Here is a 26,991-nt window from a genome sequence, read left to right as displayed (position 1 = left end):
CAGCTTCCCATTGGCCCAGCCGTGTCCCCCTCCCTTTCCGTCAAACTTAAGAGTCCCGCCGCCAAATTCGCGGCCGCGGCAGCAACAGCTGATCGCTGGCGTCCCCGTGCACGCGTTTCTTCCCTCCGCGTGGAAGTTTGGCCCGTTTGGGGACCGCGAATGCCGCCGGCCGCTTTGGCTTGCTAGTTTCGCTTCCGCAGCCCAGCGCTTGAGCCATGGCCGAGAAGTTGCAGCCGCGCGCTTTGCGGCTCTCGCCTCCCGGCTTGGGCTTAGTCGAGGGGCGCGGGGAGCGAGGGGCCGTCAGGATGTTGGGGGACATGGATGAAGAAGACGAGGCCTTCCAGCTTCCGACGGGAGGGTGAGAATGCGGCGCCTCTCTGCGTGGGGGGACATGCGGGGTGTGCGGGTGTCTTTGGGTCCGCGTGAGGAGACCATAGCTGTATGTGGGGCTGGGGCTGTATGTGGGGCTGGGGCAGCATGTGGGACTAGAGCTGTATGTGGGGCTGGGGCAGCATGTGGGACTAGAGCTGCATGTGGTTCTGGGGCTGCATGTGGGGCTGGGGCAGCATGTGAGGCTAGGGTGGGTTTGGGGCTGCGGCTATATGTGGGGCTGGGGCAGTATGTGGTTCTGGGGCTGCATGTGGTTCTGGGGCTGTATGTGGGGCTGCGGCTGCATGTGGGGCTGGGGTGGGGGGTGCAGGCTTGCGATGTTTGATTCCGAGTACATGCAGAGGGGTCTGTCTGCAAATACGTGCTGTTAGGCGCTGAGAGAGAGGCGAAGTTCAGCTGAGCTAGGCGTCTTTGAGCCAGCAAGGTTCCTTCTCTCTCTTTCTCTCTTTTTTCTTCTTTCTGTCTCTCTGCCTCACAGCGTTGCTTGTGAGGATGAAATGGGCGGGGTTTCGGCCAGCTAAGGATGAAATGGGAGGCGCTGGGTTGCATCCGACTAAGCTATGCGTTGGTTATGCCCGCCCATTTCAGTGGACCTACTCTGAGCAGAGCTGAAACCGAAGTGCCTTGTGTTTTCACTGTTTCTTACATGCTTAGCTTTGGAGCATGCAGTGGCTAAAAAGTTCGCCTCTCATGATGATTGGGTGCGGGCGGCAGGGACCACTTCTTCTGTGCTGATGTTACACTGAGAGAGAGTCACAAAGTGAGCTTCATCTCCAAGTGGGGGTCTGCACCCTGATCTCCCAGGTCACAAGTTGGCATTCTAACTCCTGCCCTAAAGTGGGTGCCAGTAACAGGACTGAATGGAGGTGTTTTGTGGTCTTAGATTCCTTCTACAAAAGGAACCCTAAGAAAGATTTCTAGTGCCCTTTACACTGTGACATTTTAGGTGTTCAAAATAAGGGCACTGCACTACTGCTTTTGGCAACGCTGGCAGTGAGCAAAGGTCAGAGTGACATATAGTCAGTGGGAGTTGTAGTTCAGAAATTTATGGAGAACTGCAGATGCCCCCCCCCAATATTCAAAATATAGTCCAGTCCCCCACAAGGTTTGGGGGACAATGGACTGCCCCCTGCTTAAAAAGTTTGCTGACCCCTGATCTATGTCTTCCCAGAATGTCACTCTCCCCAGAAGGAGAAGCCAAGCTTACAATCTCTGTTCCGCTCGCTTCTTTTGGGAGCCCTTCAAACATGCATGTTTTCACTTGTGGTTTTTCTCTAGCTGTTTGGAGTGCTGTCAGGCATTTAAAATGGGCACTTCACCCCTTGGATATTTTTGCTTGCTGTTCAGTATAGCATGGAGTTTGGGGCTAAGGCTGGAGATTTAATGTTTGAAGATACTTGGCCTTAGTATGTGTGTGTTGTTTGTTTGATTGTTTTAATCTGCAAGTTTCTAGCTCTCAGGAGTGTGGGGAAGTGGGCTAGGATGTGTTGTAACTGGTAAGTTTCTGCTTCCAGAACAACCCTGAGATGAGATACTTCTGAATATCTGTAGGGAAAATCACTTATGTTCAGCCAGGTTTATTCCCTCTCCCCACCTTCCTGGCAGTGAATCTCCGCATGTGGGGAAAGATAAACCGCAAGGGCAGGGCTTGTATCTTTGCAGTACAATAGTACCTCGGGTTACATACGCTTCAGGTTACAGACGCCACTAACCCAGAAATAGTACCTCAGATTGAGAACAGAAATCGTGCTCCGGTGGCGCGGCAGCAGCACAAGGCCCCATTAGCTAAAATGGTGCTTCAGGTTAAGAACAGTTTCAGGTTAAGAACGGACCTCTTCAACAAATTAAGTACAGTGGTACCTCGCAAGACGAACGCCTCGCGAGACGAAAAACTCGCAAAACGAAAGGTTTTTTCGTTTTCGAGTTGCCTCGCAAGACGAATTTCCCTATGGGCTTGCTTCGCAAAACGAAGCTTGCCCCGGGGACAGCGGGTCTTCTCTTTTGAAGCAAGGGGCTGTGGGGAGATCGCTTCTCCCCACCACCCCTTGCTTCAAAAGAGGTCCGGGGGCAGCGGGAAGCGACGCGCTTCTTCCCCGCTTCCCCCGGACGTCTTTTGCAGCAAGGGGCTGCAGGGAGATCGTCTTTTGCAGCAAGGGGCTGCAGGGAGATGGCGGAGAGGTCCGCGAAGCCTGGGCGCGCTGATGTCAGCGCGCGCAGGCTTCGGCATGGCGGCAACCCTCCGCCAGCAGCGGCAGCGCTGCCGCTGCTGGCGGAGAGGTCCGCGAAGCCTTGGCGCGCTGATGTCAGCACGCGCAGGCTTCGGCATGGCGGCAACCCTCCGCCAGCAGCGGCAGCGCTGCCGCTGCTGGCGGAGAGGTCCGCGAAGCCTGGGAGCGCTGATGTCAGCGCGCGCAGGCTTCGGCATGGCGGCAACCCTCCGCCAGCAGCGGCAGCGCTGCCGCTGCTGGCGGAGAGGTCCGCGAAGCCTTGGCCGGACAGCTTTTGAAGGCAGGCGGGGGGGAGCAAAGACTTTCGCCCCCGCCAGCCTTCAGAAGAGGTCCAGGACCTCTTCTGAAGGCTGGCGGGGGGCAAAAGTCTTTGTCCCCCCTGCCTGCCTTCCCAGGGGCTTTTAAATCGCCCCGGACAGCGGAGAAGTCCTCCGCTGTCCCTGGGCGATTTTAAAATGCCGCCCGCCAGCATTTTAAGATCGCCCCGGACAGCGGAGAAGTCCTCCGCTGTCCCGGGGTTTTTTAAAATGCTGGGGGTGGGAAGAAAAGCCCTTGTCCCCCCCCCCAGCCTTCAGAAGAGGTCCGGGGACAGACTGTCCCCGGACCTGGTCTGAAGGCGGTTTCCCTAGGAATGCATTAATTGATTTTCAATGCATTCCTATGGGAAACCGTGCATCGCAAGACGAAAAAACCGCAAGACGAAGAGACTTGCGGAACGAATTAATTTCGTCTTGCGAGGCACCACTGTACTTAACCCAAGGTACCACTGTAATGGATACCTTTTAAATTTTTGTTTTGTTTACAGTGTCTTCCGGACATCTGTTCCAAAACCAAAGCATTCCAAAACCAAGGCGTACTTTCCTATAGAAAGTAATGCAAAATGGATTAATCCATTCCAGACAATTAAAAACAACCCCCAGAATAGCAATTTAGCATGAAAATGACTATCTAATTAGACTATTGATCCATAACATGAAAGCAATAGACCAGGCTGCTATCTGCTACCCAGTATTAAAAACTGGCAGTGATTTACCCATTGCCATTGGAGGGATGAGTGCACGGGGTGTGTGATGGGGGAGTTCCAGTGGCGGGGGGGGGGCGAGAGGGATGGAAAGGAAGGCAAAAGTCATCTCTCTGAGGAGCCAGTTGGCTTCTCTTCCTCCCCCCATGCTAGCCTTTCTGGATCCATCCCCCCACCCACCCAACCCGCCACTTGGGTGTGTGAAGAACTCTTACTGCAGTGGTGGCACCAGCATCCTGTCACGGCAGTCACTTCTGGGCCTGGATCAGGGGCAGTGAAAGCGGAGAAGGAAGGTCGCTACATCAACAACGACACCTTCTCTGCCTCCAGATTTCACTGCTGGCACCAACTGAGGGAAGGCCGTGCCAAGCAGGCAGGGGGTGTCGCTGCCACCCTCTGGGTCCCTCTGCCACCGCTGTCCTTGCAGCATCAGCCACCCCCTCCTCCGCTTTTGGGTGTCGCCAGTGGCTGGTGCTGAATAAGGGAAGCTCAGGTCAGGCAGCAAGCAAGCAGGCAATGGAATTGTGGCACTCAAAACAAAAGTGCAAAACACACACACACCCCACGAAGTACGTCCAGATGCCAAAAAAAGTTTGAAAACCTGAACACTCATTTCCGGGTTTGAAGCATTCGGGTTCCAAGTAGTTTGTGAACTAAGCTGTTCAAAAACCAAGGTACCACTGTACTAGGTTCTATTAAAGCTTGGGTGCAATAATTGGGCAACGGCCTTTTCAGTTTTAGGGACTTTGTAGTTTAGACAAAAAGCAAGTAAGAGGTAATATGATAGAAGTTTATCAAATTAGGCATGGCATGGAGAAAGTGGATAGGGAACAGTTTCTCTCCCTCTTGTGAACATCCGATGAAGCTGAATGTTGGAAGACCTTCAGGAAAGGCAAAAGAAAGTACTTTCTCACACCATGCACAGTTAAACTACAGAACTCTCGCGCAGGAGGCAGGAATGGCCACCAACTTGGGTGACTTTAAAAGAGGATTAGAAAAATTCAGGGAGGAGAAATCTAGCGATGTTTAGTCACCGTGGCTGTGCTCACCATGTTGGCGGCAGCAGAGCTTCTGAACAACTGTTGCTGGAGACCACAGGAGGGGAGAGGCCTCTTGTGTTTGGGTTCTGTTGGCTACTGTAAGAACAGAATGCTGGACTCGCTGGGCCTTTGGCCAGACCCTGCAGGCTTTTCTTTTGTTCTGAAGAGAGGTTACAGAAACTTGATAGGAAAAAGAAGGGGGTGTCTCCAACTGAGTTCTGCTTAGAGAAGACCCACAATGCGTCTACTCCTTTAGTTGTGTGCATTAATTTCTTACAACAGCTCTTCCAGGCTGGTTACCCCCAAGAGAGACTGGGCAAAGCGCCCCTCGGCAAGCATTATGACCTAGTGGGGTGGCCAACATCCTAATCCCTGACTGGATTCTAGTTTTTGAATCCATTACCCTCTGGTCTTTGGGGAAGGCTGCAACAAAATCGCCAACCTGCAGTGAAACATGAGCATCTTTGTGCTTGCAGATACATGTCTTGTTCTGTTCCCACCCGCTTGCCTCTCTCTGTGAATGAAGTGAATGGTTACTTTTCTCTCTGCCCAGGACCAGGCTGGCCTCTCTCTTTGGACAGGATCAGACAGCTACAGAATCTGGAAATGTGCTCTTCCAATACATGTCACCCAAGCAGCCTAGAAAACGTCAACCAGCTACCGGTATGTAAACTGTTCACAATGCCTAGGAACATAAGACAAGCTCTTGTGGACCATCTAGTCCAACCTTTGGTTCCGAAGCCCCACAGAATCAACTGGGTTGGTCAACTCCCGAGGAGCGCTGGGGAGAGACCCCTGACCTGGGGCCCCAGAAAGGTGCTGGTGGTGTGTATTCACCACACTGGGGTAGATGGACCCAGTGGTTTGACGCCATACAAGGCAACTTCCTGTTCTTATATCATTTTGTGAGAAGGGCACTATATGAAGTATGGGGGAGAAGTAAAAAATCAGTAGTGACCAAAACACCATGGTGGCTGTCACCGATGGAATCTATGACAGTTCATAGGAAAAATATGAACAGTGATTGGTTAACATACAAGGATTTCATAGAGGAAATAAGTAGCAACCCGAAAATAAAGGACCTAAGAGAACTGAAACAGAAGGGAATAACCTGGCTGGAATATTATCAACTAAAAGCCGCCAAACTGAATTGGGAAAGAAAGAAGGAGGATATCAAAGAAATTACAGTAAAATGGGAGAGGAACCTGGGACATATGATCAAACCCAGTATTTGGAATGAATAATGGACTAAAAAATCATGGCTGGCTTCCTTATAAAGGAAAATCTTATGAAAATGTACTAAAGATGGTACTTGACCCCCGTAAAACTAGCAAAAATAAATAAATCATATAATAAGTGCAGGAGATGTAAAGAACAGTTAGGAACATACTACCATATGTGGTGGTCCTGTCTAGAGATATAAAGGTTTTGGAATATGATTTATGAAGAGATAAAGAGATTGATAAGAACTACATTTAGCAAGAATCCGGAAGAATTTTTACTAGGAATGGTTTCAGGTAATATTCCCAAAAACAAAACCAGGTTATTTATGTATGCAATGTCAGCAGCAAGGGTTATTGTGGCAAAACACTGGAAATATAAAAATACACCCACTAAAGATGAATGGGGAGTCAAATTGTGCGAGTACTTGGAGCTCGTGAAGCTGACAGATGCAATAAGAGATAAACCTAAAAAGATGGTGAAAGAAGAATGGGAATGTTTAAATAATTATCTAGGGGATAAGGGTACAGTGGTGCCCCGCAAGACGAAATTAATTCGTTCCGCAATTTTTGTCGTCTAGCGAATTTTTCGTCTTGCGAAGCACGAAATCCCATAGGAATGCATTGAAAATCAATTAATGCGTTCCTATGGTCAAAAAAAGTCCAAACAAAGCCAAATTTGGTACAACAACAGTTTATTAACTGCTCTTTAAAGTCACACATACTGTAAAGAGCAGTTCAAAAATTTAAGGGAAAATAAATTAACTTTATAAACAAAACATGTCTTTGTTTTTAGTCAAAGAAAAAAAGTCGCGAGACGTTTTCGTCTTGCGAAGCAAGCCCATAGGGGAAATTCGTCTTGCGAGGCAAATCGCGAACGGAAAAAACTTTCGTCTAGCGAGTTTTTTGTATTGCGAGGCATTCGTCTTGCGGGGCACCACTGTACATCAATAAAGACCTGGTTATGTTTAGAATGATACCACATAGGGAAATGTTCCCTGATACCAAGATGAGGGATTCTATGGAATGTAGATAGAGAGAATTGATAAGAATAATAATTATCTGTTGTGATCTTGACGGAAGCATACAATGGACGAGCCTTCTTGTGTTTTGGCTCCTTTCCCCCACTTTTTTCTTTTCCCTCCTCCTCCCCCTCCTTTCCTCTTTTTTTCCTTCCCCATAATGGCTTATGTTCTATGCCATGTACTTTGATATTTTTTGTAGTTTTTTAGCTTTTTCCATTATTGTTATTAATAATTTTTCTTTTGTAATTGTGGTTGTTTATATTTATCTGTATTTGTTTAAAGCAAACTAAAAGTATTAAAAGGAAAAAAAGTCAACTTCCTGTTTTCCATAAATCTGAGCTACTGGCTCAGACAAGGGAGTGAACTTGGCCTGATGTTTGCAAGCAATGCTCTGTTTGCAACAGAGCACTTACCCTTCTCATGTGCTGCTCCAGCTGCAGGTCTGCCCACCCAGAAGCATCCTCCTGCAGCAGCTGCTGCTGCTGCACCCGCTGCTGCTCCTGCGTCCACTGCAGCAGTGCATCCAGTCTTCTTTGCTACAGTTGTTCATGCATATTTGTTGTGAGTACTACAGCAGAGGGGATGAGCTGCAGTGTGTTCTTGCTACCCAAATCCTGTGTTCACATCTTTTGCAATCATCTCTCGATCTTGCCTGGCTTGTTTGGAAAGAGGTGCAGCTGAATAGTAATAATTTATTTTTTATACCCCAGCCACTCTGGGCAGCTTCCAACCAAATATTAAAAACAGTACAGCATCAGACATTAAAAACCTCCCTAAACAGGACCACCTTCAGTTGTCTTTTAAAAGTAAAGTAGTTGCTCGTTGCCTTATTGCCTTGACATCTGCTGGGAGGGCGTTCCACAGGGCAGGTGCCACTACCGAGAAGGCCCTCTGCCTGGTTGCCTGTAACCTCACAGCGAGGGAACCACCAGAAGGGCCTCGGGGCTGGACCTCAGTGTCTGGGCTGGACGATGGAGGTGGAGCAACAATGGGGGGGGTGTCAATCGGGCCGAATGGGGCACTGCCTCCCCAACCTCAGCCTGCCCCCACCTGCCTGTTGTTGTTTTTTTACTTCCAGCCAATCAGGCTGTGGATATCATTGACTCTGGCTCAATGTGCTGTTGATTTCCTTGCCTTATGCCACACCAGTGAAAGCGGGTCCAGTAGGAAGGTACGCCCTCATTCTGCCCTCAGCTGCCTCCCACCTACCTACCTTCTTACGTCCAACCGATCCAGAGGGCAGGACTGCCTGTCAGCTTCCTCTTCCCCCTCAGTCGCCATGCTGCCATGGTAGAGCACAGCAGGGAGGAGGATGGGGACAGCCCTAGACTTAGCTGGCCCTTCTTGTCGTTGGCTCTGGTGCCACCTAGAGTTGGGCTCCCTGCATTCACTCCATTGAGGCACTAGCCAACACTGAACTGAAATGAGGTTAGAGACCTCCTGGGATGGGGAGCTTGTGGGCTGATAAAATGTTGCTGGACTGCTACCCCCCACCCCCCACATCGCCCCTCACCGTTGGCCAGATGGCCTGGGCTGATGGGAGTCACACAACCCCTGGGAAGTCTTTGTAAAGAGCTGCTTAATATAACCCATGGGGTTGGCATGGTGGCAACAATTGTGGGAAGCTAAGAGGTGTTCTCTTCTCATTCCAGTACCAATGGGAAATATGTGAAACATGGCAAGTATGGAGCAGCTGTAGTGGGCAGCAATGCAACCAAGGAGGTAAGAGGAGGAGGTGTGGCTAGAGGGAGGTGAGACGGTAACTTTGTCATGGCTTGAAAAATCAATAAACGTTCCCCACCACACTCAAAAAAGGAAGCGGGTTTCAGCAGCTTATGTTGCAAAAGGGATTCAGTTTTTCCAGCCTCTGTCCATTCAGCTCGGTCAGCCAGCTCTTCAGTGGTTTGTTCTGCCCCACTTTGCTATGAAAGGATTCCCAGGTGTTTTACAAGCAACGGATAAAATATGTCAGGAAACATATGCATTTATTCCAGGAAGACTCTGGTATGATTGCCTTGTCCCACTCCCCTGTTGCAGGTGAGGGTGGTGGGGACAGGATAAAACACTGGGCTGTCATTCCCGTTTAGCTGATTGGGCGGAAAAGGACAGATCTCACCCCTTGGTTTCTCCAGGTGTAGGGAGCCTTTGGTCCTCCAGATGTCGCTGAACGACAGCTCCCATCATCCCTCTCCACTGGCCATGCTGGCAAGAGCCAATGGGTGTTGTAGCTCAGCACCAAAGGCTCCCCACGCCTGCTCCATTGTAACGAAGTCACTCCACATGTAACTAAGCCAGGCACCTGCAACCAAAGCAATTCCTACGATGAACACCTCTGATGTATTTGTATGTTAATATGTCATTTGGCTGTTGGGGTGCTGTGGAAATGCTACCTGGTATAAGAGCAGCTCCAGGTGCTTTTGGAAAGAGCCAGCCCCGTAGTTTTTGATTCCTCACTTTTGCTCTTGTTTTCTTCTGTCCTTCCGTCTCTTGTGGAATCCAGTACAAAGTGCTTCTTTATATCAGCCAGCTGCAGCAGATTGCGACCGCCAGCATCCATGCTTGCTTTGTATTCACGGTAAGCTTTGACGTTAAGACCTGCAAGGACCATGGCATAGGCTGAAGCTAAGCAGAATTCTTTGGTGGTTGGAAATGCACATTGCATATGAGGTCTCAGCTGTGGTCAATTAATTTCAGTGGGTCTGCTTTGAGTAGGGCTAATGCTTGTTGCAGGAGTGCCTGGCATGCTCTGGTCCATGGGGTCACAAAGAGTCGGACATGACTAAACGACTAAACAACAACAACAATGCTTGTTGCAACCCATTAGATTTGAATGGTGTTAGAACCAAGGGGCCCCTCTATGGATAAAATGCTTACATGAAGGCAACAAAGTAAAGGAAATGACATTCTACCTACTGTAGCTTACATCCCTTGGGGTAGCCCTCCACCCCGAAGTCCTATAGCATTTTTCCATTTCTAAACATGACACACTACAGACGTTGATGTGTGTGTGTGTGTGTACTTAGAGTAGACTCACTGAAATTAATGCACCAAATTCATCATGTCCATCAATTTTCATGGGTCTGCTCTGAGTAGGGCTAACATTGGGACACAACCCAAAGTCTTTAGCAAGACCCATTAGGAAGAAAGTTGTTTTGAGCAGAGGCTGTCTGCTGCTCAGAATTCCACTTTCTCCTTTCTCTTTCTGCAGGTGCAGCCCAACAACTACTGCACATTTTATGATGATCAGAGGCAGATTTGGTCCATCATGTTTGAATCAGAAATGGCAGCTGTGGACTTCAGCAAGCAGGTGCCAGAGGCGTGCATTGCATTGTGGGGTGGGGGGGTTGCTGACCTGCAGACACTGAACTAGTGTTCGTGGGAGGTCAGCTCTCTTGCATCAGTCGCCAGATGCTTTCTCTGCCAACTACTAAGAAGTATCCAGGGAGGGCAAGGAATGGTGGTGTAGCCAGTTGGGGCTTTTTCAGGCCCCTGGGGTCTTCAGCCAGTGCTGTGCTGGGTCAGATTGCATAGGTGCAGATGACAATGCAGGCTAATGACACAAAGGGCCTTGGTTCTTCCTCCTTGCAGCTGTGCATTGCCAAGTATAACAGCAGTCGTTCTCCAGACTCAGTGGTGTGCCAGGATCTTGTTCTCGGAAACGGCCAAGGTGTGGCGACTGGAGATGTCCTGGAGATCACTTTTACAGGCTGGCTGTTCCAGAACGGTAGTCTTGGACAGGTGAGACCTGGCAGAGGGGGCGGCTGGGGATGATGGGGGTTGAAGTCTCTAGCAGCACTGCATGGCCACAGCTTTCCCACTCCTGGTTTATAGATTGCATACAGCCCTTTTCTCCCACAACCCCATCCTTTTGCCTTTCAATAACACTGCAAGGAAATGAAACAGGAGAGGGACTTGGTGAGGCTCATCCAGCTTGCTTCACAGCTCAATGTGCATTTCAACCTGACCTTTGCTCACTGAGGTTTTAATGAGCCCTAGCCAGATTGTTTCTATAGAAAAAAGGCTTTTTCATGGGGTTTGCATTGGTTGCTCTCCAGAGGTGAGGCCTTGCCCAGCCTTGCCGCCCTTTCTCAGTTGGGGATGCTGACCTTCTTCCTGGGAAGCACATGCTGTTAGGCCCTAAGGTACACCTGTCTCCAAGGTGTAGATCCTATTTCTCAACCTCATTTTACCCAATCTGCAACATGGGAGGCACCGCTAGGTAGGGGATTCAACATAGAAAGCTGCCTTGCACTGCATCAGGCCACCTGGTCTAGGTTGGCATCGCCCACATTGACTGGCAGTAGCTCTCCAGGCTTCCAAGCAAAAGCCTTTCCCTGACCTTCCTTGGAGATGCCAGGGTTGAACCTGGAACCTTCTGCCTGCAAAACAGGTGCTGTGTCCCTGAGCTGTGCCCCGTCTTTCGATACTCATTGCTGTTGGCTCAGCAGTGGGAGTAGCAAAACGTGAACCTATTACCTTCCGCATTAAAAGTAATTTCATCCCATCGACCTTCCACTTTTGGAACAGGTTTTCGACTCAAATGTAAATAAAGAGAAGTTACTCCGTCTGAAGCTAGGCTCTGGCAAAGTCATCAAGGTAAGATGGCGCTATCTTCCCACCACAATGCAAGGATTCTTTCTTCCACTTCCACATCTAAGCAGAGTTCAGCAGCCCAGGCTGTGTGGAAGGCTGAATAGCAGTGATGTTTTTTGAGCTCAAACCCTGATCAAATGGCTTCCTCAAGAATGGCAGGCAGGTAGCTGTCCCAGCTTGTCTACGCCTGCCATGATCTGCTCGAGTGGGAGGCCCAAACAGGGTTCCTCGATCCCTGCAAAATTCCTCATCCTGCCTTACTGGTCAGTCAGGCTTGGCCTTTCTTTACAGGAGGGGTGGGGGGAACCTCAGGCCCAGCAGGGACTGAAACTGGCCCTCAGGATTCACCCCAGGCCATGCCCCTCGCCAAGCCTGCTCTGTGGCCTGGACCAAAACAGTCCTGGACCTCCAGTGTTGCCTCTTGCTGTCCTGGATGAGAGACAGGGGGGAGTGTGAGTGGGTGTCTAAGGTAGCCTATTGTACAAAGGGAAAAATTACATTCGTTGCCCCTCCCGCTTTCCCCTCTTGCCCCGCCCACTCCTGACATGCGCCTCCCCACCAAGAAGGTTTCCGCGGAGGGAATGTTTTTCATCCCTGCTTTCAACTACTTTCCTCAAGACTGCAAGAGAACTGTCAGTATTCCTGTGCCCTGCTCTCGACCAACCTTTACCAACCTGACAAACATACACACAGATCCTGTGGACTCCAACTCCCATCATCCTCAGCCAGTGCATGCTGGTTGGAGTTGGAGTACAAGGTATCTGGACGACGACAGCGAAGGCTGTGTGGTTCTGGCATTTAGCAAAGGCGGTCACCTAAACTTGTTTTTTGCTTGGTTCTCCGTTTCTGGAACTTGAAGGGCTGGGAAGATGGGATGATTGGCATGAAGAGAGGAGGCAGGCGGTTCCTCCTCATCCCGCCAGCATTGGCTTACGGGCCTTTGGCAGAAGCTGAACGCATTCCTCCGGACTCAACCCTGGCCTTTGAGGTAGAAGTCAAACGGGTGAGTGTGTCTTCCTCCTAACGTGTTAGCAACCAAGAGAACCTCAGAAGGTTGTTGGGCGGTCGGTCTACGGCCTGGATAAAGTTCTACAAATGGAGGCAGTGGTTGCCTTGACCAGACTCCATGATGCCTCTTTTTTGCTCCCTTAGGTGAGGTTTGCAAAGAATGCTGGCTCCGCCGGACAAAGCCTGGGCCCCAGGGACTCCCTCACACCTTCAACAGCACCACAATCAGAAAGCCCCGCTACAGACCCAGCATGGCTGACTCCTCCTACTCCCGCTCCAAAGCCAGGGTGAGAAATAAATTGAGGGTGCTCTTAGCTTTTAAGCCTTCCATTCTCCCAGGTGTGACATTCTAACTCTGCAGTAAACAGGTTGCCACCTCTGTGTTTGAGGCTTTCAGCCTTCACCTCAGCTGCATAACTCAGGCCCCATCTGCACTGTACCACCTTGGGATCTACGGATGAAGTCCGGTATACAAATTCAATAAATCATAGTAAATCATACGTTCCAAATAGCACCATGCCATTTTCAACAGCTGTGGCTTCCTCCAAAGAATCCTGAGGGCCACCTTGTCTCATAGACAACCTGGCAGGGGCCACATTCCAGGGCTGGGCTGGGGCTCCAGTGGACAGAGCAACAGATGCTGCTCCTGCCTTCTGTGCAGCCAGAAAATACACCATGTGGGGCTTCTTTCTGCACACACCTCTCCCTGTCCAGGGAAGCAAGGTGCACTGTCACAGTTCAAGGACACATTCCAGCCAGGCTCAAGCTCCCTTGGGGAGGTAATGAGGTGGGGTTGGTGGGGGGCTTGGCCGAGGCAGAGTCCTAAAGGCCACTTGAGTATCCTACCCCTTAACAGACTCTTCCTACTATGCTCAGGTTTGTTAACTCCCTTCCTTCCATACTGCAGGGAGCCAGCCGTGCGTGCCAAATCAAGCTCTATTAGCAAACAGCTAGCGGTAAGTCCCCATTGGAGCCAAATCTTCCTATTGATTGTATAATTCCTGTTGAATGTGACCAAAGCAATGAGAAGTAACTTGGTCCTCCCATAGAGAGTGGGATCCTTATTGGTGAGCATTTTTTTGAGAAACTCAAAAGCTCCCACATAATAAAAGTACCGTATTTTTCGGTCTATAAGTCTATAAGACGCCCCCTATTTTTTGGGACTTTGATTTACGAAAATGGGGGGAAATGTATCCATGTATAAGATCCCCCCTAATTTTGACATTATTTTTAAGAGAAAAAGCCTAGTCTTATACACGGAAAAATAGTGTCACAGGAAAAGCGTATCATCAGTAACTATGAGTAATTAACATTTGATATTGTGATTGCATAGACTTCTGAGATGGGTTTCTAAGTGTTTTTTTTTTTATAAAAAATGCAGTTTTAAAGTTCTTTCATTAATAGTTTTAGAGTGAAAATGTAGCAAGGAAATGGTGTGTTCATGAGGACCCCCCTCCCTTCTCTTTCCCTGGACAGTTTCAAAAGTGAAACTGATTTCCCGTATGGTGAAGATGGGTCAGCCTATGCTACCTGTCCCCTCCAGCACATTTGCACCCCAGCAAGACTCAGCTGACAAGGAGGTAGAGGTGTGTTAGTTTCAATTCTCAGGTTCTTTTCAGTGGGGTTTGTGTGTGTTGGCTGTTGCTGAAATTCAGGTAGGTTGGCAGGACGACTGTTGAGGAACATAGCAAGCTGCCTTATACCAAGTGAGACTGCTCATCCACCTAGCTCCCTACTGTCTACACTGACTGGCAGTGAAGGAGGGGAGGCCCTTTTTTTTAGTTAATTACAAAGCTACGTGGTTCTCCAGGGTTTCAGACAGGGGGCATTCCCTGCCTACCGGGTATCAAACCTGGGGCCTTTTGCATGAAACTGAGGGTCTTGCCCTCCCGAGATCCAGTAGTCACCCCAAACATTTTTTGGGTCTGAATCTTAATTTGAGGGAAAGCCTTGTAAGGATCATCAATCATTTTGTTTGTATGTCACCTTTACCAAGTTAAAACAATGTTCAAAGCGGCTTACAACGTATTAAAAAACCCCATAACTACAAATGTTCTGGCATGCCTCTCTCTCGTTAATGTGGGATTTGAAGCCTCCAGGGTCCCTTTCCACTTCCCAGGAGGGTTAATTGTGCATTTTCTTCTTCAGGAGCCGCATGTCATTCAAGAATTTTCAACCCTCTGTCTGAACGACTACCGTCCAATGGCCCCTCCTCAGTGGGCAATGCAAGGTAAAAAGTGTGTTCCCTTGTTGTGCCTTGGTGATGGTCACCAACTTGGGTGGCTTCAAAAGAGGGTTAGGCAAGTTCATGGAGGAGAGGGCTGTCAGTGGCTGGAAACCGCAGGAGGGGAGAGGGCTCTTGTGCTCAGGTGCTGTTTGCAGGCTTCCCATGGGGGCACCAGCATCTTAAAAAGCAGAGACATCACCTTACCAACAAAGGTCCGTATAGTTAAAGCCATGGTTTTCCCAGTAGTGATGTATGGAAGTGATAGCGGAACCATCAAGAAGGCTGATCGCCGAAGAATTGATGCTTTTTAATTATGGTGCTGGAGGAGACTCTTGAGAGTCCCATGGACTGCAAGAAGATCAAACGTATCCATTCTTAAGGAAACCAGCCCTGAGTGCTCACTGGAAGGACAGATCGTGAAGTTGAGGCTCCAGTACTTTGGCCACCTGATGAGAAGAGAAGACTCCCTGGAAAAGACCCTGATGTTGGGAAAGATGGAGGGCACAAGGAGAAGGGGACGACAGAGGACGAGATGGTTGGACAGTGTTCTCGAAGCTGCAAACATGAGCCTGACCAAACTGCGGGAGGCAGTGGAAGACAGGAGTGCCTGGCGTGCTCTGGTCCATTGGGTCACGAAGAGTTGGACATGACTAAACGACTAAACAACAACAACATGGGGGCACCTGGTTGGCCACTGTGAGAAGAGGGTGCTGGACTAGATGGGCCACTGGCCTGATCTGGCAGGGTTCTTCTTGAGTGCAGTGGCTCTACTCAGTAGAATTTAGTTGGACACAACCCAGAAGCCAGCATGATGATTGTGCATGGAAAGCGGAGGAAATCTGGATGTGTGGGGATGGGGGGAGCAGTGTCCTTCATTTGCTGTAGATCAGCTTGAGCAGAGTCTGCATCAGTCACTGGCATTGTGTTTAGATGCTTGAATTGATCTGTTTGTGTGCTGACTCCTCTGGGCTCCTTTGGGTGGAAATAGAGACAAACATTTTGATGATGATGATGATGATGATGATGGACTGCTTGTATTGAGATGGGCAACGCTGATGCCTCTGCTTTCTTCCTAGCTCCTCATCCAGCTGTGTCGGGGCTCCAGGCGCCTGCTGCCCCCCAGCCACACCCACCTCTTCCAAGAACCCCTCAAACCCCTCAGGTAAGGAGTCTTTTGTAGGCAGGGAAAGGTTCTTTCATAGGCTGCCAGGTGAGCCACAACATCATACTATGTTCCCTGGTTTGCTGAAGACAGGGGCATGCGACTAGCAGGCTTGACTAAGTTTCCTCATCCTTTTCTGTCAGTATCAGGTCTTCATTTGCAAAATAGGGAGGGTGCAGTATATCCATGTAGCCTTATTAGAGTTCACCGATTGGGTCTGCGTTGCTCCGGGACAGGAGGAAGGAAGTCAAAATGACACCAAGGTTGGTTCAAAGAAAGAGTTTATTCTGCTCTCTGGATAGCAGAAAGCACTTGCGTGATTAGTCCCCAGCAAGTCCAAAGAAATGACAAGTTTCATGCAGTATATATATCTTCCAGGCACCCTCTCCCTCCTTCCAACCACGTCAGCCTATGTATGCAGGTTGACATCACATATGTTCCTGCTCTGGTACTCTCAACCATAAAAGGATCTTCCTTCCTGTACTTCTGACTATAAAAGGGATCTTCCTCTTCCTACTCTTATCTGGGAAGAGGTAATCATCTCCGGGAACACGCTCTGGTGTTTGTTCCCGGACCTGGGTTTGTGTGTCAGAGTGTGTCCAGGACGTAAGATAAAGCACAGACGTGTCTTCTCTCTGTTCTGTTCTACTACTGGTACAGTGAAGGCCATAGTTGCCGTCACAACTGATAAAGAAGAGGGCTCTGAGCACTTGTCTATACAGCCGGGCTTTTGTTTATGCATTGAGCTCTGCTGGATGACGCCAATGGCCTATCTCACCCAGCATCCTGTTCAGATGGGGGCACCAGTTCTCAGTGGCTACCTGGATGCCCCAGTGCAAAGTGCACAAACAGTGCCTGCATGCAAGAGCTCTTTCCCCTCCTCCAGTTTCCAGCAACGGGCATTCAGAAGCATTCCTTCTTCCAGCCATTAGCTGTCGAGGCCAGTAGCCATCAATAGGCGCCTACCCATGGATTTGCCCAATCCTCTTTTAAAGCTGCCCAAATGGTTGTCCATCATTGCCTTTTGCAGGAGAGGATCCCTTGCAGTCCTTGGCCTTTGGGTCTTCTAGCCCTTGAGAGCAGGCTTAAGCAATCCCGCTGTTTTAATGGGGGACCTTGTTGCCGTCTGTTTGGTCAGTGTGACAAGTCACCTGACTCTCCTTTCCCTCCCCCACCTGTGTTCTCAGCCTTATGCAGGGATGCCATATGCTTACCCCCAAGTGAGTGCCGCAGTTTCCCAGCTCCAGCCTGTTGGGTTGTGCCCAGCTCCTTTCCAAGGTATGTTCAAACTGTGCACTATGTAGCTTTGGGAACTGCTTCCAAACATTAACTTTTTTAAAAAAAGCAAACCCCTTTATAAACATTGTTGACAACCCAAAAGTCTGGTAGCAGGCTTGCCATATATGAAGAAAGCAAACAATAAATAATAAGAGAAAGAAATGGTGACTCACCAGTATTAATTAAGACACCCATATTTCCCAGACTGGTACGGATAGGGAATGTTGAGCATCTGCCTCTGTAGCCCAGGAAATGAAATCCTACCTGTTGAGCATTGACTCGGTGAAAGTTAGAAATCCCCCCGTTCAGAGCATCACAGCCTACTGGATCAGGCCAGTGACCCATGTAGTCCAGCATTTTCTTCTTACAGTGGCCAACCAGATGCCTGTGGGAAAGCCACAAGCAGGATCTGAGCACCTTTCCCTTCCTGTGCTTTTCAGCAGCTGGTATTCAGAAGCATTTATTGCCCCCAATTGTGAAGTCGGAACATGGACTCATGGCTAGTTGCCATCAATAGCCTTCTCCTCCTCCGTGAATTTGTCCAATCCTCTTTTAAAGCCATCCAAGTTGGTGGCCATCACTGCCTCCAGCAGAAGAGAGTTGCTCGGTTTAAGTCTGCACTGTGTGAAGAAGCATTTCCTTTTGCCTTATTCCAGCTGTTTAAAAGCTGGGAAGAGGCAGCTAAGTTGCCTTAACGTCCCCCACCCTAGAAGATTCACAGCTGCTTGTTAAGATGCTCAAGGACAACTGTGTTCTTTTCTCCCTGCCCTTTCTTATTGGTGTGACCCCTCTCTTCCCGCCCTGTCCACTTCTACAGTGGTACCTCGGGTTAAGTACTTAATTCGTTCCGGAGGTCTGTTCTTAACCTGAAACACCTGAAACTGTTCTTAACCTGAAGCACCAGTTTCAGTTTTCATCCTGAAGCAAAGTTCTTAACCCGAGGTACTAAGTACTTAATTCGTTCGGGAGGTCCGTTCTTAACCTGAAACTGTTCTTAACCTGAAGCACCACTTTACCTAATGGGGCCTCCCGCTGCTGCTGCGCGGTTTCACTTCTCATCCTGAAGCAAAGTTCTTAACCCGAGGTAATATTTCTGGGTTAGCGGAATCTGTAACCTGAACCCAAGGTACCACTGTATTTGCTTCTGCTGGCAGTCTCATTTTGAAACAACAATAACAAACACAACCTTGCAAAGTTTTCTTTCCTGTCACAGCAGCTGGAGACCTTGGTTCATTCCTGCTGACAGAGACCCGGCAGCAGAACACAGAGATCCGCCTGGCCGTTGGGAAGGTGGCTGACAAGATGGACCAGCTGTCAGTCAAGGTAATACAGAACTTTCAGGATAGGAAGCTGCTTAAGAACTGCCTTGCTAGCACTTTCCAGAAACAATAGGAAGGTGTTTTTCTTGCAACAGGCTTTTCCAGTGGGCTGAAAAGCTCCCTCCCCTGAGGTGTTGGTTTTGTATTGTTGATTATTTTATTTCATAAAAAAACTCAAAGCATTTTACAAAAAGAATAAAACAATAGAATTATTAGTGAAAATGATTTAAATATTCAAAAAATTAAAACCAGTGATAAACTAGAAACCTATCAGCATTCTAGAGATCTAAAGAAGCATGTGCCGAAAAGGGTACAGGCAGTTCCCCATTTACACGGGGTTTGCGTTCTGAGGCACTGTGCATGTCAGCCTGCCCCGCACCCCTGCAGGGCCAAAACTGGTGCGCCCACAGATGGGGAGTTGCCTGTAGAGTGAAGGTGCCTGCCTGATATGATTGTTGTTGTTCAACTGTTTTAAGGCTTTTAAACAACTGTGGCGTTTTATGTTCATTAAAAAATACATGTATCAGGCAGTATACACATTTTCTGAAATAATAAATCAGTCTACCTTCAGGTTTTGCTTCTGTTTCATACTGTTTGGAGAACTGTATCTAGCTGTTTTTATAGTAGGCTTGTGAATTGTCTTTTTAATCTCTGATGGGGGGGAAGGTTTGGGACGAGGGAAGTTGCTTCAGCTAGGTGGTGGAGCACCTTTTTGCATGCAGGAGGTTCCATGTTAGCTCCCTGACGTCTCCAGGAAGGACTGGGTGACTCCGTCTGAAAACCCAGGGAGATGCTGCCCGCCAGTGTTGACAGCACTGAGCTAGATGGACCCAGTAGTCTGATACTGAGCCAGGTTCCTGTGCTCCCGCCAGTTTCTCTCCTTGGCAAACAAGTGAGCAGCTCAAAGGGCCCAGGCCTGATCTGGCTTCTTCTCTCCCGTGTGCTGATGCTTCAAGCTGCATCTCCTTTTTGTTTTTCCTTTCTCTCCCCACATCCCTTGCAGCTGGAGGAACTACGGAAGCAAAACTCTGGCCCCGGTTTGCTGCCAGGCGTCTCTTCTGTTACCATGGAAACCTCTATGATCATGAGTAACATCCAGCGTATCCTGCAGGTAAAGAGCCTGTCTACTTGAGAGCATGAAGACTAGAACCTTGCTTTTACCTTCAGGTGAAGGGTCACCGCTAAGCGGCAGAGCATGTGATTCGCAGGCAACAGGTCCTGGGTACAGTCCCCAGTGGTGTCTCCTGGCAGGGCTGAGAGAGACCCTGTGCCTGAAACCCTGGAGGAGACGCTGCTAGTCAGTGGGGAGCCTTGGGCACAGATGCTGCCCTGTCCTTCCCTGTTCCTGCTCTGCACCTTCCTTGAGTTCTTTTGGCCAGCTGGAAGTGTCTTTGTTGCTAGCCTGGATGTGGAGCAATCGGTGTAGAGACTTCTAGTCTCCTGTATTATAGCCACATCTGTTGCTCCACCCACTTTTTTCCCTAGCCCCGCCCACACCTGGACAGTTGATCCAGAGGCAAGGCAGTCTTTGGACTGGCAGAGGTTCTTTGCCCCTGTTGGAGGCTGCACTGAGCTGGATACACGCAACTATCTGGCTTGAGCTAAGGGAGCTTCCTCTGTTCCAGTTCCTCTAAGGCTCCACTAGCAATTGGGCTTTTAGTATTGCAGCTCCAGACAGTTTCCAGCCCAAATCAGACCAGGGCCTAGTGTGACGCTGTTCAGATGCCTCTTGAAAGCATGCTTGCTTTGGAGGGCTTCCATCCTGAGATGTCAGTTGTGCAGATCAAGTTTTATACCTGCTGAAATGGTGTTGTTTTTTAAAGTTGAGTAGAATAGATGGGCTTATTGTATCAGAGTTTGTGAAACTGATTTTATTCATTCTCAGAGCTTGGATTTCTGTGTTGTATTTTGCTTTTACCATGTATCTTGCTTCCATGGCTTCATGCAGTACAGCTGTCTTGCAATTTGCTTACTAAATAAAGTTTACCTAAGAGGCTTGCTAAAGGGGAGCAGCTCCAAACTGCCCATGTTCTGTCCATGACCATGGCGGAAGACCACAATGATTTCTCTCCTCAAATCTGGGTCCCCGAGAGGTGTTGGGGAAGAGATTGTGGCTGGAGATTGTGAGAGTTGCAGAGGCCAGGACTGCCTCTGACAAATTCCGTTTTGCTCTTTGTGCCACAGGAAAATGAGAGGTTGAAGCAGGAGATCGTTGAGAAGAGCAGCCGCATTGAGGAGCAGAACAAGAAGATTGGTGAACTGATTGACCGCAACCAACGGTGAGGGAGACTCTTGCTCACTTTTGATGCTCTATGAGAAACAGCTGGTATTTGTGGCTGAAGCCTAAAGCTCAGGTGGCCTGGCTCAATCCCCAGGCACCCCAAGGCTGCTGCCAGTCAAAGTGGACAGTACTGGGCTGGATGGACAAATACAGTGGTGCCCCGCAAGACGAATGCCTCGCAAGACAGAAAACTCACTAGACGAAAGAGTTTTCCATTTTGGAGGTGCTTCGCAAAACGAATTTCCTATGGGCTTGCTTCGCAAGACGACAATGTCTTGCGAGTTCCTGCTGTTTTTTTCCCCTCCCCCCCTTTTTCTAAAATGCTAAGCCGCTTATCAGCTGATCCGATCAGCAGATAAGCCGCTAAAGGCCGCTAAAAGCCGCTAATAGCGCTAATCCGCTAATCCGCCAATGGGCTTGCTTCGCAAGACGAAAAAACTGCTAGACGAAGAGAATCACAGAACGGATTCTTTTCGTCTTGCGAGGCACCACTGTAGAGGAATACAGGAATATAGCCAGTGTGGGGTAGCAGTTAAGAGGGTCTGTCAGAGTAAGATCTGGGAGACCAGGGTTCCAATCCCCACTCTGCCCTGAAGGTGACCTTGGGCCAGTCACACACTCTCAGCCTAAGCTACCTCACAGGCTTGTGAAGATAAAAAAAAGGGAGGAAAACTATATACCAGTATTTGAGCTCCTTGGAGGAAAGATGGAACATAAAATAAGAACTATTATGATTCTGATATAAAGGATAGAAGCTCTCCTAGGGTGGCTTTTCAAAAGTGAGATCTACATATGATACTGCCTTGATTTATTATTATTTTTCACATGAGAGGATGGAAAGTATCAAATCATGCAAACATTCACGTGTGCAAAAAACAATTCTTCCCCCAGCTATGTGGAGCAGAGCAACCTGATATTTGAGCAGAGCAACAGCTCACTGCAGAAGACCATGGAGCACACCCAGGCAAGGGTCCTACATGCTGAACAGGAGAAGGTAAGCCCTGGCAGTGTGACAGCCGCAACAGGAGGGCCAAGTGACTGAGGCTGTGGGGAGGGCAAGTGCTATCCCAGGAGTTCACAATCGCTAGTGCAGGTCACAATTTCCCTTTGCCTGCAGGCCAGAAAGAAGTTACATTTCTGAGCAGCAGTAGCAACAAAATAGAACAAACGATTAGCTAGGTATACATGCACATCCAGGTAAAAGATACATAAGCTTCAGGTAATCCTTTGAAAAGCACCTCAGGTTGGCATGACGTGAGCAAGCACAATGAATGTCCCCCTCACTTCCTCCTATGCAGCCAAGAAGAAGGGTGTGAGAGTTTCCACTTCTAGGTAACTGCTGCTTCCTCTGTTGTCTGGACTGAGAACAGCCATTAATGTTAAGTAGAATAAGTTTCTGAAGTTAGCTTATAGTAACAAACATTTGAAGTTGGTGTGTTTGATATTACCCATAGTTGATGTTAGCTGCAGCTCGTTGTCCCAGGCAACACAGCAAACCATGGCTGGGCATAAGTGTCAGGGTTTCTGGCCGCATGAGAGGAGGAGATGTAAGGGGAGAGCATGCAAGTCCAGGTTTGCTGTGGCCTGTTCTTGCTTGGACATCAGCGTGCAAACCCTGCCATTAAGGGATCTTCCATGCATCTTACCCTGAGGCCGCTGGGATTTTCAGTGATATAATCAGCCCTTGGACCACAGGATAAGCAGAGTGCTCTTAACCCAGAATGCCATAGCCTCTTTTGATAAAACTTTCTCCCCTCTTGCTGTTCTTGCTTCTGGTGGTGTTAACTCTCCTCTCCTTGTCGCCGCTTTTCTCTCTAGCACATGCCACCACTGGGTTACTTGCAATTCCCAGGAACAGCATGCTGCCTCCAACAGTGGAGGGAGACCCTAGCCCTTGTGGCTGTTGGCTGTGTATAGCTTTTCCTGCCCCATTGTTTTGTCTAATCCGCTGCTAAAGCCATCTAACTGTTTGGCCTTCATTTTATCTTGTGGGAGAGAGCTCTGCTGTGTGAAGATGTCCTTTCTTTTGTCTGTCCTGAATTTTCTGGGGAAACCTTTTCTGCTCTCCATTTTATGCACCTTTGTCGTGCATGCTTTCTCCTGAACTAACTAAAAAGCCCAAGGCTTCTGCCTCCCCCTGCTCCTCATAGCCTTGCCAGTAGACCAGTTCTTCAGGGTGTTTCCTGGGAGACTCATTCTTAGCATTTGGGAGCCTCCATTTGCATCCTCCCAGGAAAGGTCTTGTGGGCTCTCCTTCCCCATATGTTCTCCTGTCTCTTCTGCTCCTTTGCGTTGCAGGTCAGAATCAGCAAGGAGCTAGCGGAAGCCACAGCGCAGATCACCCAGCTCCAGTTGGAGCTGGCCCGTCATCAGAAGCAGGAGATAGATCTCCACTCCCAACTGAATGAAGCCCTGACAGAGTCGGAGGGGCAGAAAGCCCAGGTCAGCCGACTCCGTGCACAGCTGGCAGGTAAGGGAAGCTGAGAGGAGGTGCTGAAATGGCAGAAGAGCACTATCCAAGCACATGCAGAGTAGTTTTATCATCCTAGGAAATTCTTTAGCTTGCAGGTAGGGAGCCTGTGGCCCTCCAAGTATTACTGGCCTTCACCTCTCATGAGCCCCAGCAAGCGTAGCCAGGGATGATGGGGTTGGAGTCCAGCAATCTCTGGAGGTCCTGCTCCTTAGGGCCTCCTGCAGTGTAGCTGTTAAAAACTCAGACACACAATCTCCAAAAAGACTCTTGACTTTAATTCCATCTGTTTAAAAAAGGCAAGCTTCTGATCTCTACAAACTTGATTGACTGTATTTCTATGCTGCTTTTTGTTGAAATGAATCTCCAGCTTACAAACAATAACATAATGTAACATAATAGAAAATGGGTTTGTGCAGATTCTGCACCTTCCTTGCCCTGCATGCAAGAGCAGAGCAGTGTAAGAGTGAGATATGTCTATAAACGCCATGATCATGACAATTATAACAAATAAAGGCTTGACATATCTCACTTTGCATGTCATGAGTTATTTCATATATTAGTTTCACCTTTTAAGTTGAATTACTGAAATAAATGAACTTTTCCACGATATTCTAATTTTTCAAGTTTCACCTGTATGTCTTTAAAGTTACACGGAGGCCCCATCCACACTATACAGCATTATCATGCCACTGCAGTCGGGCATGGCTTTCTCCCAAGGAATCCTGGGAAGTGTGGTTCGTTCCTGCTGCCAGTACAGTGGTACCTCGAGTTACAGACACTTCAGGCTGGTACCTTAGATTAAGAACAGTTTCAGGTTAAGAACGGACCTCCAGAATGAAATAAGTACTTAACCCGAGGTACCACTGTAGTTGTGTAGAAGTGGAGAGCCCTGCTTAAGCAGCCATTTCCAGCATAGTTTAACAGTTTGGGAATTGCCCCACCACCTCTCAGCTCCCTTAACAGAATGTTCTCAGTTCCCAGAATGTTTTGTGGGAAGCTGTGAGTGTTTAAAGCATATAGTGCAGATGGCACTGTACTTAGGCTTAGCTACAGCAGTGGATGGAAACAAGGACATGCATTGTAACCGGCTCTCTGCCCCACCTCCACAGAACTTCAGAAATCGTCTGACGACATGAAAAGCAGATACCAGGAGGAGAAGCTGAGTGGGAAGAAGTTGGATGAGAAGGTGGCAGCCCTGGAAGAGGAGGTGACTGATCTCTGCGTTAAGAAGGAGAATCTGGAGAAGGTAGTGCCCAGGGCTGGCAAAAGTCATCACCCGAGGCCAAAAGTGGCTCCCTGGAAAACTCTCTCTGACCCTTAGGATTCTCCCAGTGCCACCCCTCCCCCCAGCTTTGCACCCTTGACTGTTCTTTGCCTCCCTGGAAGATGCCCTTGAACTCTGATCATGCGTCTTCTTTCATTCTTAAAGGGAGGATTGAAAGGGACAAGTGGGGAAATTAACGTGTGTTGCTCCACTACCATCATCCCTCTTATATCATCTGGGTTATGACACTGCCCTTGAATCCTTGAGGCAAAGGCTTTGGGATATCTCACATAGGGACCTGCGATCCCGATCTTATGTAATTTGTAGCCTGGTCGCAGCTGGAATCCAATGCGGGTATGACTATCAAATATCCTCATACCTTAGGAATTTGTCTGTGCCTACCTATCGGCGTTTATTTACCAAAGCCAGACTAAATATATTTCCCTTGGAAGTTCTAAATGACAGGCTGAGAGGCATCCTCTATCAGAATAGGCTTTGTTTATGTTCTCAGGACATCGATTGCATGAACAAGCAAGGGACCAACTGATCAATCCCCTACTGGCAAATTTTCCAGGAAAATCTGAAGCCTCCCATATTAAATACCTTTTGGAAGACAGGTCAAATGATATTACACTGGCCGTGGCAAAGTTTCTTTCAGAGGTTGTAAGAAACAAATATCAATATGCTGTAGATAAAACAAATGACTGCCTTGGTTTCTTCCATCTGTCTGTCTGGTTGTTTTAACTGTATCTAGTTTAGAAATTGTTTTGTAGATCTTTGGACCACAATAAAGTATAGATAGATAGATAGATAGATAGATAGATGATAGATAGATAGATGATAGATAGATAGATAGATAGATATCATTATGACACCACAGTCTACACTGTGCCTCATTTCCAAAGAAACACAGACTAAGTGCCTAGACCCCTGGAATCTTGCACCGGTCAGAGATTGGGGTGGCATTTAGCCCCATATTACTAATCATGGGAGCAGCAAAGAGGGTGAAGCCCAGCCCTCTAGAAATAACAGGTTGTATCTAAGGTACTACAAAGTGAAAGTCACTTAGCTGTGCCTGTGTGGCTGAGTAGGGATTCAAACCCTGGTCTCCTGAGTCCTGGTTAGAGACCAACCATTACACAGTACTTTCATCAGGGGCTGCAGTCGTTTTTGTGGCAAATAATCCCCCCTCCCCTCTACTTGTTCCAGACAACAACTCTGCAGCTGCTGGAGAGTCAGGAGGAGCAAAGGGGGAGCAGCAGCACCGAGGAGGAAGGACCTGCGGGAAGGAAGCAGCCAAGTGCCGCACCCCTTTATGGGGATCCCCACAGCAACTCTCTCCGAGAACCAGCACCAGTGGCATCCCCCGCTCCTTTGGCTAATCTGAAGGAAAGCTCAAGCAGTCCTCCATCCACCGCTCTCGAAGGAGCCCAAGACAGTCTGCTTTTTGCAGCTCCTGAGGCTCATTCTTCGGAAGCACCGGTTGAACAAACTCATGCAGCCTCTGCTCAAACTGCAAGGCCGCCTCTCAGGCTCTCCGCCAGTATTGAGAAGGAGAGGCCAAGCACTCAGGGTGAAATGGACACAATAGAAATAATTTTGAAATAATTTCTTTTTTTTTTTTTACTTGCATTTTCATTCTTTGGGTCTTTGGCTAATGTTTTCTCATTTGCTTCTATTTCCTTTCTAATTTGATCGAGTTTTTCCTCTGTAATTCTTTTTTGTATCGCATCATGTTGTATATAAAAGCCTCTTATGAAAGCTTTGCTTGCATCCCATATCACTCTGATGTATGTTTCTTGTGCCATGTTTATTTGAAAAAATTCCTTCAGAAGTTCTTGTGCTTTGTTCATTATCTTTTCATTGTTTAAGATTTTTTCATTCATTCTCCATCTTTGGTTACGAATGGGATCTGTTCTGGAGCCTGGCCACATCCCAAAAACTATGAAACTGGAGACGCCCTTCTGTACATGCGCACAGCTCGATTGAGCACTTCTGTGCATGACCATGCAGTGAAACCCGGAAGTATACACTTCCAGGTTTGCAACCCAAGGATTACGTTACCAAAGGTAACATAACCTAAGGGTCAACTGTATTTTTCTGTTGTTTCTTAACTCCATCATAATTGAATTATGGTCTGTTATTGATTTAGGTTGTATTTCTACCTTTTTTATTTTCCAAATTAAATTGTTTGATATCCAAATTCCAGCTATTCTTCCTGCCTATTTATAATGGGTTGGGAGTTACTCGTGCGTAATCCTGCTCCGTTTGAGCATTAGATTGCCTGGTTAAACCCTCCGGACTGCACAGCCCATCTCAGCGTGGCTGCCCTTAGTCACTCGTAGAATCTGACTGTGGGCGTTTCTTAAAGCGTTGCCAACATAAGAGTTGTTTGACGCCCAATCGTTTCCGCCTCTCACTGCGCGGGAGTCTCCTGCGCAGGGTGGGCGTGGGCAGCGAGG

At 48.4% G+C, this 26,991-nt stretch overlaps 1 protein-coding gene across 1 annotated transcript; it reads left to right on the top strand.

The window, feature by feature from the left end:
- The first annotated feature begins 89 nt into the window (after positions 1–89).
- LOC309523884 (FK506-binding protein 15-like) lies at positions 90–26,732 on the top strand. Its single transcript, XM_082208108.1, has 21 exons — positions 90–358; positions 5,233–5,342; positions 7,359–7,485; positions 8,577–8,646; positions 9,425–9,499; positions 10,133–10,231; positions 10,513–10,662; positions 11,452–11,520; positions 12,377–12,520; positions 12,670–12,812; positions 13,433–13,481; positions 14,674–14,755; positions 15,829–15,914; positions 17,102–17,192; positions 18,406–18,515; positions 19,515–19,622; positions 20,696–20,790; positions 21,684–21,786; positions 23,091–23,262; positions 24,375–24,511; positions 25,739–26,732. Exons 1-21 carry the CDS (start codon positions 216–218, stop codon positions 26,135–26,137), a joined length of 2,562 nt encoding a protein of 853 aa, XP_082064234.1. The 5' UTR covers positions 90–215; the 3' UTR covers positions 26,138–26,732.
- Positions 26,733–26,991: the final 259 nt, after the last annotated feature.

The sequence above is a fragment of the Podarcis vaucheri genome, assembly GCF_965113315.1.
Source record: "Podarcis vaucheri genome assembly, chromosome: Z".
NCBI classification, from domain to species: Eukaryota; Metazoa; Chordata; class Lepidosauria; order Squamata; family Lacertidae; genus Podarcis; species Podarcis vaucheri.
Note: the sequence above shows the minus strand (reverse complement) of the source record. Positions and strands in the feature narration are given on the sequence as shown.

Excerpts from the sequence above, each read along its gene's own strand:
- LOC309523884 (XM_082208108.1), top strand. The coding sequence starts at position 216 with ATGGCCGAGAAGTTGCAGCCGCGCGCTTTGCGGCTCTCGCCTCCCGGC. Across the intron at positions 13,482-14,673 it reads CTATTAGCAAACAGCTAGCG|GAGCCGCATGTCATTCAAGA; the intron begins GTAAGTCCCCAT and ends TTTCTTCTTCAG. Across the intron at positions 19,623-20,695 it reads ACATCCAGCGTATCCTGCAG|GAAAATGAGAGGTTGAAGCA; the intron begins GTAAAGAGCCTG and ends TTTGTGCCACAG.